The sequence below is a fragment of the Diceros bicornis genome, chromosome 16 (assembly GCF_020826845.1).
Source record: "Diceros bicornis minor isolate mBicDic1 chromosome 16, mDicBic1.mat.cur, whole genome shotgun sequence".
Taxonomy (NCBI): Eukaryota; Metazoa; Chordata; class Mammalia; order Perissodactyla; family Rhinocerotidae; genus Diceros; species Diceros bicornis.
The window spans coordinates 14,715,596-14,731,079 of record NC_080755.1 but is presented as its reverse complement, the minus strand read 5'-3'; the positions used below and the strand labels follow the sequence as shown (position 1 = coordinate 14,731,079).

Genomic DNA, 15,484 nt, shown 5'->3' with positions numbered 1-15,484 from the left:
TGCCCCTTATTTCTGTGATTTTGTTCATGTTATTTCCTTCACCTAGAATTTGGTTTCCCTATCTCTTGACCAGTCTATCAACTATACTTCCTTCAGATTGTACTTAAATGAAGTGTCTGAAGCCTTCCATTAATGTCCCAGTCTGTCATGATCATTATATCCTCTAAAATGTGTATAATCAGATGACTCTTGAAATTATTAACAACCAAAATGTATTGAATGCTTCTAATATACAAAGCACTCTGCTAGTTATTATATCAAAGAAATAAAGCCCCCCAAGTAACTTAAATTGAATTTGGAGAGAAAAGACCTAACCTGCTGAAGAGTTAATTTTCAGTATAAAGTTAAATAACAGTTCACTATAAACAAACAAACAAAATGCTGCAGGCCAAAGCATAATGAATTTCCGGGTGTTTGATCATTCAGTAAGTATGATAGAAATTGAGGAAGAGATCACACAGACTGAAATAAATTGAGAAAAATTAGTAGAAAAGACAAATCTTGAACTGCCATTTAAGGTTATAAAGGATATGGATGGGTGAAGAGAAGGATATGGGTATTTTTGCAGAGTTAAGAGGATATGAGGAAATGGGGAACAAAGTCATGGGTGGTAGAATGTATGGAAGGTAAATAGTTGAAATTAAGGCTAGAGAGGTATATGAGACAAACCTAAGGATACCTTTGAATTGATTTCACTATATTTATTGAGTACCTACTTTCTGCCAGGGTCATGAATGAGCTTCAGAGGGTCTATGAACTTCCTCTGAAGTTATGTGTCAATTTTTGCATACTTATCCATGTTTTTTTAGGAAGAGAGTGCATAGTTGTCATCAGATTCTCAAAATAATCCATGAACCAAAAAAGGTTAAGGACCACTGATATAGTCCAAAATGTTCTATGATAAATGGATGTAAGAAACATTGAGAGGTGGGAGGGGTGAAATTTGTTGTGATTGGTTAAAGATCAGAGAAAAGGAATTGTCAAAATGACACAAATTCCAATCCTGGTTTTCTGTGGTCTGCAGCTTTTGCACTATTTTAGCAATTATCTATTGTTTCACTGAATGATGTTCTACTTAGTGTATTGATCATGGCACCTTATCTAGATTCTCAATCCTAAACAAAGAACTGTCTTCTGCTGCTTTCTATATATGCTGCTTTGTCATGTAGAATATTTATATGACATCAATCTGTCTTGCAGGCTAAGAAGTCTGTTGTCCTCTATTTAAGGACAGTTCCTTTACTGCATTCTTGATCCTTCCTTACATTTAAAAAGAAAACCCTCCCTTGGTCCCATCATCTGCTTTTCACCTACTGTTCTACCTTTTTGCTTCCCTTCACAGCCGAGGTTTTTTTTTTTTTCCATTTTTTTTAATTGATGTTTTAATAGTTTTTAACATTGTGAAATTTTGGGTTGTACATTTTTGTTTGTCCATCACCAAATATATGTCTCCCTTCACCCCTTGTGTGCACCCCCCACCCCCATTGCCCCTGATAACCACAATACAGTTTTCTCTGTCCCTAATACAGTTTTCTCTGTCCATGTGTTGGTTTATATTCCACATATGAGTGAGATCATACAGTGTTTGTCTTTCTCTTTCTGGCTTACCCTCCAGGCCCACCCATGTTGTTGCAAATGGGACGATTTTGTCTTTTTTTATGGCTGAGTAGTATTCCATTGTATATATATACCACATCTTCTTGATCTAGTCGTCAGTCGAGGGACACTTAGGTTGCTTCCACTTCTTGGCTATGGTGAATAATGCTGCAGTGAACATAGGGGTGCATAAGCCTCTTTGGATTGTTGATTTCAGGTTCGTTGGGTAGATTCCCAGTAGTGCAATAGGTGGATCATAGGGCATCTCTATTTTTAATTCTTTGAGAAATCTCCATACCGCTTTCCATAGAGGCTGCACCAGTTTGCATTCCCACCAGCTGTGTATGAGGGTTCCTGTTTCTCCACATCCTCTCCAACATTTGTTGTTTTTTGTCTTGGTGATTATAGCCATTCTAACCGGCATGAGGTGATATCTTAGTGTTGTTTTGATTTGCATTTCCCTGATGATTAGTGATGTTGAACATCTTTTCATGTGCCTATTGGCCATCTGTATATCTTCTTTGGAGAAGTGTCTGCCCATTTTTTGATCGGGTGTTTGTTTTTTTGTTGTTCAGTTGTGTGAGTTCTTTATACATTATGGAGATCAACCCCTTGTCAGATATATGTTTTGCAAATATTCTCTCCCAGCTGGTGGGTTGTCTGTTCATCTTGATTCTGGTTTCGTTAGTCTTGTAGAAGCTCTTTAATCTGATAAAGTCCCAGTTGTTTATTTTTTCTTTAGTTTTCCCTAGTCTGGGTAGGCATGTCATCTGAAAAGATTCCTTTATGACCAATGTAAAATAGTGTGTTGCCTTATATTTTCTTCTTCTGTAGTTTCAGGTCTCACCTTCAGGTCTTTGATCCATTTTGAGTTAATTTTTATGAAATGGCGATAGCAGATGGTCCACTTTCATTCTTTTGCATGTGGCTGTCCAGTTTTCCCAACACCATTTATCGAAGAGACTTTCCTTTCTCCATCGTATGTTCTTACCTCCTTTGTCGAAAATTAACTGTCTGTATGTGTGGTTTTATTTCTGGGCTTTCAATTCTGTTCCATTGATCTGTGTGTCTGTTTTTGTACCAGTACCATGCTGTTTTGATTACTATTGCTTTGTAGTATGTTTTGAAGTCAAGGATTGTGATGCCTCCTGCTTTGTTCTTTTTTCTTAGGATTGCACAGCCAAGATTTTTTAAGAATAGGCAGTGCTCCTTGTCTCCACTTCCTAACCATCCGTTTACTGTTTTCTTAAAGCTATTCAAATTTATTTAATGTCAATAGTTTTCATAGAGCATTTTTTAAAATTATAGACTATTTCAAACATACAAAGAGTACCATAACACCCATGTCCCTGCCATCCAAATTTAACTGTTTACATTTTGCCATATTTGCTTCAGATCTTTCTGCTGGGGAAACAAAACATTAAAGATCCAATTGAATTCTTGTTTTTACCCCTCCTTGAGCCCATTCTCCTTTCAGCCCTCCTTTCAGGCTCCTTTGGGCCCATTTCCCTTCAGAGGTAACCTCAGCTTTGAATTTGGTGCTTAACCTTTCTCATTTGTGTTTTTCGTATTGGTATACTTTTACTAATATATTTACCTATTAAGAGTATTTGTATGTTTTTAACTTACATAAATGTAACTAGCTTTATTTTCATTCAACATTATGTTCTTAAGATTTATTCATATGAGAATAAGGGAATATCTAATTCGTATACTTCTAACTATTGAATGAGATTTTGTGTGAGTATACCATGGTTTATTCATTCCTTTCCCAATGACCGTTTAGGTTGCTTTTAGTTTGTCACTGTTACAGACTGTGCTACAGTGAATATTCTTGGGCTTGCCTTCTTTTGCTCATGTGCAGGAGTCTCTAATGCTTTGGATGGCAGCAGCATTAGCATCACCTGGAAACTTGTTATAAATGCAAACTCCGGGAATGGGGCCCAGCAAGCTTCACTTCCCTACCCCCTTATGTAATAATAGTCCATTGAGTGTCATTGATCCCATTTATTAAATCCCTCTGGAAATTTTATCCTTCTCCCCATTCCCACTGTCACTGCTAGATTTTAAGATAATAGTTTCTCTTTCCTAGATTGTTGTAGGAAATTTAAACTTATTCCTCTGGTACAGTTTTGGCCCGATTTTAGTCTTCATAGTACTGTGGGAGTGATTGCTTTTTCAACATAAATCTGATCATATTGCTTCTCAGCATAAAATGTCATATACACTCCATTCATGCATTGCCTTCTGTGCTCTGACTCTCCTTCTGCAGCCTCTTTCTCATCAGTTCCCATTTTTGAGCCCTGTATTCTTGCATAAGAAGGACTATTTTCAGTTCCCTGAACTTACTGTGCTGTTTCATGCATTACTGCCTTTGTTCTTGTTATTCTGTCTCCCTGGAATTTCCTGTCTGCCTCCGTGTCATCCTTTAACATGCATCTCCTCTGTGAAGCCATTTCTGACTTCTCCATAGAATCAGCCATATCCATTGTGTCTCCACTGTAGTTTTTACAATAACTTTTATAACATCTACTGTACAGTATTTATTTGTTTGCAGATATTCTATAATTTCTAGATCTATATACTATACTTTTATACTAGATCAAGATCTTTTCACAGCCAGGGACCATGACTTATGTATCTTTGTATCTTCTATACCTTTTACAGTGCTTCACGTGTAGTAGACCCTCAGCAGATATTTGAATGGGCAGATAAATGGATACACACATTAACATGTTCCCCCTGGAGTAGACCGACCAGAAGAAATATAGATATTCTCTGACTTTTAATCTCTGTAAATCAGTCTAAGTCACGACTCTCCCTTGCTTCACAATCCTGTCAACGTGGAAAGGGCTTTCTTTGTTTTGTTTTGTTTTGTTCTGATTTTACTTTTATTTTGGAATATTTTTAAGCTTATAGAAAAGTTGCAAAAATAATACAAAGAATTCCTGTATATGTTTCAGCCAGATTTGCCAATTGTTAACTAGATGTAGCTGTCAATATATGAAATATAAGGGGTTTTCTCTGAACCATTTGAGAGTATATTGCAGACATATTCCCTTTACCTCTAAATACTTCAATGTTTGTTTCCTTAAGACAAGAACATTGTCTTACATAACCACAGTACAATGATCAAATTTAGGAAATGTAATATGGATACAATTCCGTTATCTAATATCAGTCCATATTGAGATTTCACCAGTTGTCCCAATGATGTCCTTACTTATGGTAATTTTTCCTCTGATCCAGTATCCAATCCATGGTCGTGGATTTCTTTTAGTTGTCATTTCTCTTTGGTCTCCTTTAATCTGGAGCAGTCCCTCTGCCTTTCTTGTCTTTCATAACATTGTTATTTTTGAAGAGAATGGTACAGCCATTTTATAAAATACGCCTTAACTCAGGTTTGTGTGATATTTTCTCTTGATTAAATTCAGGTACATGGTAAATTTTTATCTAGTAATAGAAGAATAGCAACTAGACTTTTCCTTCTAGCCTTTCTCTCTGCTGTTATTCATAGTAGTTTGCTGTTCTGTGGTATCTTCTGCTAAAATTGAGAGAAGTTGGTTGGACTAACACTTCCATGTCAACTCAGCCATCCAGATTTAGTTTTAAGTACCCCCCAAGATATTCCCACTTGTCTGACCTCTTCATTCAGAGTGACTTAAAAATATATAAGTACCTAATACTACTTTTGGAATCAAAATTGGGACTGCTGCTCTTGATCAAAGCAAGGAGGGAATGCCTATAACCCGGTGAGATTATTGCATTTTCTCTTTTTTCATATGTTATTAGAAGTTTATAAAATTTCAGTTTAGAAACCTCTTCTTAACAATAATTATTCAGAAGTTCCAAAGCTGCAAAAAATATTAAAGAATGAAAAGCTGAAGTTTTGTATTGTGATGTAGTGATTTGTTTGGAGGTGGGGAATGTTTGTTTCAATCCTAATTTAAGATGTGTTTATTTTCCATGAATGTCTTGCTGTCTCTGATAGGGAGCTTATTAGATTTCCTGAAGGAGGGAGATGGAAAGTATTTGAAGCTCCCACAACTGGTTGATATGGCTGCTCAGGTACTTGTGTATCTATACATGTATCAATTTGAATTGAAAGTGTACATTAAAAGTATAAAATAATCTTAGTAGAATTACTCTTGTTTATGTAGTAAAACCATGGAGTTTTAGAGCTGGAAGGAACATTAGAGATAATTCAGTCTGATCATCTTGTGGTACAGATAACGTAGTATCTGAAGACCGAGGTACCTAAAACTCATATAACTTATTAGTATCAGCACCAGGCATGTAACTCCCAGTACAGTGCTGTCCTGGAACATGTGGCCTTTTAGAAGCATGTGCATCCACAAATATAAAATTTATATGTATGTATATTTCAACAGATAAATTTTAAGACAATGAATGATTGCTATTCCAAAGAAAATATTGGAAATCTAAAGTATATGCTGAATTTGTTGTTTAAGATGGCAATATACATTTAAAATGGGATATTTTTATTCTTCTCATTTTTGTTTTTAAATATAAGTGAAAACTATAATAGTTTCTATTCAGGTATGTGGTAGGTGTTCAAGGGGCCTTTAGTTGGCTTTGGTTGACATAATGGTTTTAAGACTCCTCTCTCAGTGAGCATCCAGATGTCCATGGAATCTGGCAGTTTAGAGAAATTTTATACCAAGAAACTGTCCATGTGAGACTTTAGCATATGCCAAGCCTAGTCCATGCTCCTGAGTTCACGGCTCTTAGACATTCTATGGTAGGGATTGGAAAACTGTTTTTGTAAAGGGTAACAGATAAATGTTTTAGGCTTTGTGGGCCATATACATCACTGTTGTTTTTTCTCCTCCTCTCCCTCCTCCTCCCCACTCTCCCGCCTCCTCTTACTCCCCCTTCCTCCTCTACTTCTCCTTCCTTCCCTCTCCCCCTCCCTCTCCTCCTCCTCCTCCATTAGTGTTTTCTGTTTTTCCTATTGTCTGCTAGATTTTGCCCTGTTCCCATCATCTCCTTTTGAGAGATGATTTTTCAGTGATCTGACTTAACATTAACCAAAATTGTCCTCTCCCTCCTTCCCTTTGTCCCATATGTTTTTTTTTCTTTCCAAGATTGCTGATGGTATGGCATATATTGAAAGGATGAACTATATTCACCGAGATCTTCGGGCTGCTAATATTCTTGTAGGAGAAAATCTTGTGTGCAAAATAGCGGATTTTGGTTTAGCGAGGTTAATTGAAGACAATGAATATACAGCAAGACAAGGTAAAATTACTTTTTAATGGTTGTAACCTAATGTTCAATGGATTGTCTTACCATTCTTTTGACTATACAGGGTTCTACAGAATAATAATAGCTCTAGGTTTGCTCAGAAGAGTCATAGAAACATTGATTTTATTCATAAAAGTATATACAATATGTGATAACCATGGCTTTCTGATAATTATTTCCCCCAAGGAAGAACTTAACTGGGTGTTCTTTGCATTATAAATATAGCAAGCAGTACACTCCTCTTTACACTTCTTTTGTCATGCCAACAAATAAACTTTTTTTTTTTAAATAATTTTATTTATTTTTTTTTTTCCCCCAGAGCCCCAGTAGATAGTTGTATGTCATAGCTGCACGTCCTTCTAGTTGCTGTATGTGGGATGCGGCCTCAGCATGGCCGGAGAAGTGGTGCGTCGGTGAGCACCCGGGATCCGAACCCGGGCCGCCAGCAGCAGAGCGCGCGCACTTAACCGCTAAGCCACGGGGCCCGCCCCCAACAGATAAACATTTTAAAATTCTTTTTGTAACAAACTTCAGAACTATCCAGATTTTACTACACTAAGGATCAGAAAGGGTGTATTTGAAGCTAATACATTAAGAAATAGCATACAATTTTATAAAGGCTTTGGAAACCATTTCTACACCAGATTTACAATAATTCTTTATTATATATAAAATTGTTATAAATAAAAACATTTGGAAGATTGACATAGAGTGAAGAGAAGGGAGCTTGTAGAAATTAACATAGGTTGATTCTTCTGTTTGGCATCTTTCTCTCTAAACTCTCATTCAGTACACACTTAATGAACACATTTATAATATATGCATGTGGAAAGAGTATGGGTTTTTTGAATCTCATTTTCATCTCTTATTAGCCCAGAGATTTCAACCAAGTTATCTAGCCTTTTTGACTAAGCCTCAGTCTCCTCACTTATAAAGACTAGCTGGTGCTATATACTTTTCAAGACTGTTGTGAAACTTGAATGAAGTAATAGATGTATAGTGCTTGACATTACCTAACATGGTAGATGCTCAGTAAATATTAGAGCTTACATTTTAATGGGCAAGGTAGACCTGCATATAAATAACTATAAAGCAAGCTATTATGTAATTAATGTCAAAAGAATATATGGAAAATACTGTGGGAAAGCAGAAAGAACAGGAAAGACTTTACAGAGGCGATGACTTATCAGCAGGACCTTGAAGGAAAAGTGTAACTTTGACAAGCAGACATTGAGTGAGTAAGGTCCCATATAAATCACCACATAGGTTGTCCATCCTGCCTGGAACCTTCAGTGAGCCTCCACACCTACAAAACAGATTCCTTGGCATTCAGCATATCCTACTCTCTAGTCCCAGCTTACCTTTAACAGACATTTGAGTCCCTCTTTGTGCCAGATATGAGGGCACAGCTGTAGGAGGGCATGATTTCTGCTATCAAGGAGCTCACTAACTACTGTCTGAGACTAAATGCTAAATAGACTTTTCAGTACAATCTAATAAGCCCAATTTAAAGGTTAGTGAAGGTTTATTTAGTAGACATACCAAAAAAATCTTTTTCTCAGCTATCTACTATTACCATCATTTCATAAAAGAGCATTTTAACACTACACAAGTAGGAAGGACACAATCTCAGAAGACATACCTATAAATTAATAATTTTAGCTTTGTGAATTGATACATGATCCTTTTTCTCTTTTTTTCATCAGTATGACTTTTTGTCAGTGACCAGATTGGTACACAAACCACTGGGAACTGCTGCCTTAAACCACAGGTTCTCAACCAGGGGTGCTAGCACACCCCCAGGGGACATTTGGCAAAGTCTTGAGACATTTTTTGGTTGTTATGACTGGGAGGCTGCTACTGGCCTCTAGTGGGTAGAGGCGAGGCATACTGCTAAACATCCTACAACGTAGAAGCTAGCCCCCCACCAAATGAAGAATTCTCCAGCTCAAAATGCCAGTAGTGCCAGGCTGAGAAACCCTGCCTTCAACACAGTGCTTTCTTTTCAACCTCCTTACTTTTGGGCAGTTCTCTCCAGCTAGATATATCTTCCTATTCTGTATTCTTTATAAAAATTCTAACCATTCTTTAAGGCTTAACTTAGCTGCCACTTTTTTTTTTTTTTAGTGAGGAAGATCAGCCCTGAGCTAACATCCATGCTAATCCTCCTGTTTTTGCTGAGGAAGACCGGGTCTGAGCTAACATCTATTGCCAATCCTCCTCCTTTTTTTTCCCCCCCAAAGGCCCAGTAGATAGTTGTAGGTCATAGTTGCACATCCTTCTAGTTGCTGTACGTGGGACGCGGCCTCAGCATGGCCGGAGAAGCGGTGCGTCGGTGCGCGCCCGGGATCCGAACCCGGGCCACCAGTAGCGGAGCGCGAGCACTTAACCGCTAAGCCACGGGGCTGGCCCGCTGCCACTTTTTTAATGAAACTTTTTGTGATTGTGCTAGTGAAAAGTTTAATGAAACCTTTTGTGATTGTGCTGGCAAAAACTGATCTTCTGTTTGTCTGAACATCTAAAGAACGATTTTTTAACACTATATACATACATATATAAGTAACTTCAAGTATGTAAGACACCTATAATCTCATTTCCACTCTTATAAGCTTCACAAAGGCTATGTTTTTATGTCCCCCATAACGATTAGTATACTGTCTTGTGCATAAAAAGCATACACTAAATATTTGAGTACATTAATATAGGCTTTTAAAAAAGTATAGTAAAATTTTCCAGAGAGATATGATAAAATAGAAAAGAGATTATGGTCAAAAACCAGTAGACATTAGAACCCAGCAGAATATGCCCTCATCAACCAACAGTTAGCTATAGCTACTAGGTGCTAGACTGACTTAAAAGTTAGAGATCCTATAATCTACATTTTTGGTTGCTTCTTATTAGAGTTTCTACCTCTATTTTCTTGAACGGTTTATCTCTCCACCAACAATTATCTTTTTTATGTTATTGAGTATCTTATCAGGAAGAAATCTGATTTAATACAAATTTTAAATATTAAAGAAAATTTTCCCATGTATCTTATATTTTTGAAGAATTGGACATGATGACACATATAGTAGGGATACTGACAAAAGATTAGCCCTGCTTATGCCATATTTACATAAATAGATTTTGGGTTTTTTGGTTTCACTGGTGATTTTCAATAAGCCTTTAAAAAAATAAACATTTTATACAGACTCTTTTAGAAAATTCAGCAGATTGGAACAATTTCCAACTAATTTTATAAGGCCAGTATAATCTGACATAGAAAGCTGATGAGAATATTATAAAAAATAAAATCACAGAATAATTTCTTATCACCATACATGCAAAATTTCTTAACAAAATAGCAAATTGTATTCAGTGATATACAAAAAGTATAATACCTCATGATCAAATGAGAGTTCTCAATAATGAAAAACTGATTTTACATTTGAAAATTAATTTGCTGCATTAACAATATAAAGGTGAAAAGTATATGATCATCTCAGTAAATGCAGAAGAAAACGTTTGATAATATTCAACATGCATTTATAAGAAAAACTCATTAGGAATAAGAGCATACTTCCTCAGTCTGATAAAGGGAATCTTTAAAAAGAAAGAAATTTATAATATCAGCACATAAAAAGGCATTAGAGGGGCCTGCCCCGTGGCACAAGTGGTTGAGTGTGCGTGCTCCACCGTGGCAGCCTGGGGTTCGCCGGTTCAGATCCCGGGCGTGCACCGACGCACTGGTTGGCAAGCCATGCTGTGGCGGCATCCCATATAAAGTGGAGGAAGATGGGCACGGATGTTAGCCCAGGGCCAGTCTTCCTCAGCAAAAAAAAAAGAGGAGGATTGGCAGATGTTAGCACAGGGCTGATCTCCTCACAAAAAAAAAAGGCATTAGATTAAAAGAAATCAGATTCAAACTGTATTTACTCATAATCTATTATTTTATTTATATGAAACCCCAAAATAAGCAAAATAATCCATGGTAATATAAATCAGAAAGTAGTTTTCTCAGGGGGTGGGGCTGCAGAGAAGGATGGGAAATTGATCGGAAAGAAATATTTGGGAACTTTCCACGATGATGGAACTGTTCTATATCTGATTTTGGAGGGTGGTAGATAGGTATACATGATTTCAAAACTCATCAAAATAAAAATGCAGGAAGTCTTTATTATAAGTAAATAGTACCATAAATATTAAAGAAAATATTAGATTTGCTTGTAATAGCTTATTTTTATGGCTGGGTTCTGAATTAGCCAATTAAATGGGCTTGTTTCAATTTTGCTGGCCTTCTGCAGATATGACTCAGGATACTGGCTAATGATTTACTGTCTTGTTTGCAGTGTGCCTGGTGCATATTTAAGTACCTTTTTTTAAATTGAGGTAACACTGGTTTATAACATAAATTTCAGGTGTAGATCATTATATTTCGACTTCTGTGTGTAGACAAATAGATTTTTAAAAATTTACTTAAGCAAGATTGTCAATACTGTTTTAGGTGCAAAATTTCCAATCAAATGGACAGCTCCTGAGGCTGCACTATATGGTCGATTTACAATAAAATCTGATGTATGGTCATTTGGAATTCTGCAGACAGAACTGGTAACAAAAGGCAGAGTGCCATATCCAGGTAAGCTTGCGTTTCCTGAGCTCTCGGTTATCCCATCAGTGACTTGAACTCGAGTTTATTAGGAGGAAAAATGTAAGGGGGCAAAAAAGGCCTTTTTTTCTTTTGTCTCTGTCTCTGCCTCTCTTTTCTTCCTTCTTCCCCCCCAACCCCCGCCCTTTATTTTGGTATTGGATGGATAGGGAAAGCACATGAAGAGTGGCCCACATTCCCCTCAGCATTCTCCCTTAGGGCATTTTCCAAAAGGGCCTTTTATCTCAGTCATTCTCTCAGATAATAAGCATATCTTAAATATCCTGGGTCATCTTCCCCACACCCCCGACCTCCACCCCCGCCCCCAAGTAATTGAGGGTGTATGCTACCCTGTGATAAGAGAGGTGAGCTCCTGATGGGGGTGGGGAGAATTACAAAGGAATCCAAGAAAGGAACTGTGTAATACCTTGAAGAAATTCAAAAACAGGTGATATTAGATAAGGAAACTGTTTCAGGGAAGTGACTTGATATAGTTACATACATAGTATATTTGGCACAATCAGGACTAGAACTCTCTGAATTCCTGTTTGAAAGTTCTTTCAGACACTGTCTTGTCACTATTCCTCATTAGCCCAAGTTTGGTCATTATTAACTGTTAGTGGCTAGGGGATTTGTTCTGTTTTGCTAGTGGTGCTTGGCATCATTGTTTTTTCATGTTTGAATCTTGCCTGTTAGGTATGGTCAACCGTGAGGTGCTGGAACAGGTAGAACGAGGATATAGGATGCCTTGCCCCCAGGGCTGTCCAGAATCCCTGCATGAATTGATGAATCTTTGTTGGAAGAAGGACCCTGATGAAAGACCAACATTTGAATATATACAGTCCTTCCTGGAAGACTACTTCACTGCTACAGAGCCACAGTACCAGCCAGGAGAAAATTTATAATCCAAGTAGCCTATTTTATATGCACAAATCGCCAAAATGTAAAGAACTTGTATAGACTTCCTCATTTCTGTACAGGAATCAAAAGAAGAAAATCTTCACTCTGCATGGTAAATGGTAAACTGGAATTCCAGATATGGTTGCACAAGACCACTTTTTTTTTCCCCCGAGTGTTAAACTCTAAAGTACCAATGATGAATTTTCCAACTTATTTCAGGGTCCAAAGAAAGTATAGCTAAGATATGGATGTCAGTGTGAGAGACAGCATGACAATGAAGAGCAGAAAGGCTACTATTTATAAATCACTTCCTTTCTTTTATTCCCCAAATTCAGAACTATTAAGAAAAAATTATCATAGACAAAACTTGGGAGATAAAAAGTTATACCATAATAAAATCTAAAATCAAGGAACTTTATGGGACCAAACAATTCCATTCCAGTTTTTAAGAATTTCTTGCATTCACTATTCTCAAAGGTTTTTTCTATGTTGAACAGTTAATATGCAATCTTAATATATGCCTCCTGTTGCATGGAAATGGGCCAGGTTTTTAGAAGCAAAAAGGAAAATAAACACTATCTAAAACTTAGTTAAATGTTAGACAACAGCAGTGGAATTTGAAAGTATAATGCACTGTGTTAATACTCAAACTCATGGAACTGGAAAGTAGAAAAGAAATTTATCACTTTAATCATTTTCTGAATAGCTCAGTTTAGAATAATGAAGGTAACTAGAAAGTGAGTTAATTTTTTATAAGGTTGCATTGATTTTTTTCAAAAACGCAATATATAATTAAAATTGTACTATCCAATCCAAGGGGAAATCTTTTAATCTTTAGACAGCATGAAAAAATAAGATCCAGCATTTAAACAGTCCTTTTTAAAAATATACTGGTACACTGTGAGATATTGCTAATATTTACGGTGATGGGTGCCACAAATATAAAATATCACTAGATCAGGGACTTGAATGCACTTTTGCTTACTGAATATAGGCGGACAGAGAGGAAAATGTATTTAAAAGAAATATGAGAAAAGAAAATGTGAAAGTTTTACAGATAGAGGGATGGAATGTTATGTTTAATGTTTATGTTATGGAGTGACAAAATGGCTTTGCTGGCACTCAAAGCTCCTCACTTATCTGTTTTCTGAGATTTTAAGAGTTATAAGGTATGACTATAAAATTAATCTTTCTTAACATAAACACTAAATGAGTGTTATAGCCTCAAAATAGCTAAGTTAAGGCTTCCCACTAATTCCAGTGATAAAGCTTTTATGCAAAACATTTTTAGAACTCCAGTTTTCAAATCTGTGTTTAAATCTACGTTCACTTTTTAAATATACTTAATGGTGATCATTTTTTCCCTTTTAGAATTCAGCTGATTTGAGGAGGAAAACTTATTCAGAATAATAACAGTGGTGAAAAGTGGGGACAGTTTTTTGCCCATTTTAAGGGCTGAAGTGAAACATACAAAATAAGACTGATTTTTATGACTAACTCAAAAAGAAATTCCAAAATATGAATTTGAATAATAGCATTACTGGTTTAATTGTCTAGCAAAAGTACTGACTCGTACAAAATAAAAGTCTGGTATTTATGTTTTAAATATTCTCTTTATTGTCACGCTTTAAGTAAAGCAATACACCAGGTCCCCATATTTTAGAATCATAATTTTTAACTACCATCACTTACTTCATTTAATCATTAAGTTTAAAATTCTGTGCCATGGTATCTATGTTGAAATTCAAACCATTTTATAATGTGACAGATGAACTTCATGCACGTTGGCAATAGTTCTGGTACTAAAAATTGCAGTGGTTTCTTATGTTTACGTAACCTGCTTAGTATTGAATCCCTCTTCCGAGAGGATCTTCCTGAGACAACTGCCATCATCATTTACCCTTAACGTCTACAACCTGTGACATCAAATTTTTAAAGGGCTTCAGTGAACTATGGTATTATAATTTTTCTAAGCATTTAAAAAAGAATAACAAAATTATATGTTCATCTACTAATTCTGTTCAAAAAAATAAGCTGGGAAAAGTTGATGGTATGCATTAAGTTTTAACTGAATGGAGCAGTTCCTTAGTTGTATAGTAAGGAAATAAAACACTAACTTAATGAGTATTCAGATTAAATGGTTATGTTTTTTAGATTGCCAAGAAAAATAAACAATTTTGTACATCTGAAGATTTTTTCCAACAGCTTTTCATCTTCAATATCTTAATGTGGAACTTAACCCTTACCAAAAAAGAAAGTTGTAAAAACAACTTTCTAGCACAAACACTTTTTTTAATGAATAATGGTAGCCTAAAACTTAATATTTTTATAAAGTATTATAATATTGTTTTGTGGATAATTGAAATAAAATTTCTCATTGAATGCACTCATTTATCTTTTTAGCCACTAATCATATTTTCTTTATTAAATTCAGAACATTAATGAACTCATTCTATGTGGTTAATTTTCATTGTCAGGTGAGTGACATTTTTACAAGTTTTTTTTTTTTTTAAATTATACCAGCAACTACAGTTAATGTATTGTACAGAGAAACGTAAGTGATTTGAGTGAAGCTGTTCACAGAGAATGTGTGTGGAGGATATAAAATGAAATGACCACTTTTGACCATAAGGGATTTAATTTTCTAAAAATGAAAAATATGTGAGCCTTATTTCTGTGTGTATTTTACACTTCTGTTATAAGTATAATGAAAATAAAGGTATACTAAATTATAAATGGCCAATCAAAAGCATTTATTATTTTCAATAAGGTAATAGTATTACCTTTTACTATTATATTATCTAGAATTATTAGCTTTGTTTTTCCCTGATTTCAGAAAAGTAACATTTAATCAACAAACACATCATTTAGTAAACATTTATTAAATATTTTTATACAGTATAGTAATAATTCCTCAATTTAAGAATGTTTCCCTAGTTTGCTGTTTGCCTTTTAATTTTGCATGTAAGTTTTTGACATTTAAGTTGTACATTTGTATGTTGTCAATCTTTTTTATGCTTAAAAAGTCCTTTGCATCCCAAGATTAAATATTCATCTCATCTGTTATATTTTATGCTTTCCTTTTTTGTATTT

At 35.6% G+C, this 15,484-nt stretch overlaps 1 protein-coding gene across 2 annotated transcripts in view; it reads left to right on the top strand.

Annotated features, from left to right (window-relative positions):
- The window catches only part of YES1 (YES proto-oncogene 1, Src family tyrosine kinase), an 85,594-nt gene extending 71,013 nt beyond the window's left edge, over window positions 1–14,581 (top strand). For both annotated transcript variants that reach the window (XM_058556858.1, XM_058556859.1), the window contains exons 9-12: window positions 5,588–5,664; window positions 6,705–6,858; window positions 11,351–11,482; window positions 12,188–14,581. In XM_058556858.1, coding sequence (XP_058412841.1) covers window positions 5,588–5,664; window positions 6,705–6,858; window positions 11,351–11,482; window positions 12,188–12,396 — 572 coding nt within the window. In that variant the 3' untranslated portion in view covers window positions 12,397–14,581. The remainder of the gene's footprint in view (window positions 1–5,587; window positions 5,665–6,704; window positions 6,859–11,350; window positions 11,483–12,187) is intronic.
- The last annotated feature ends 903 nt before the right edge of the window (window positions 14,582–15,484 follow it).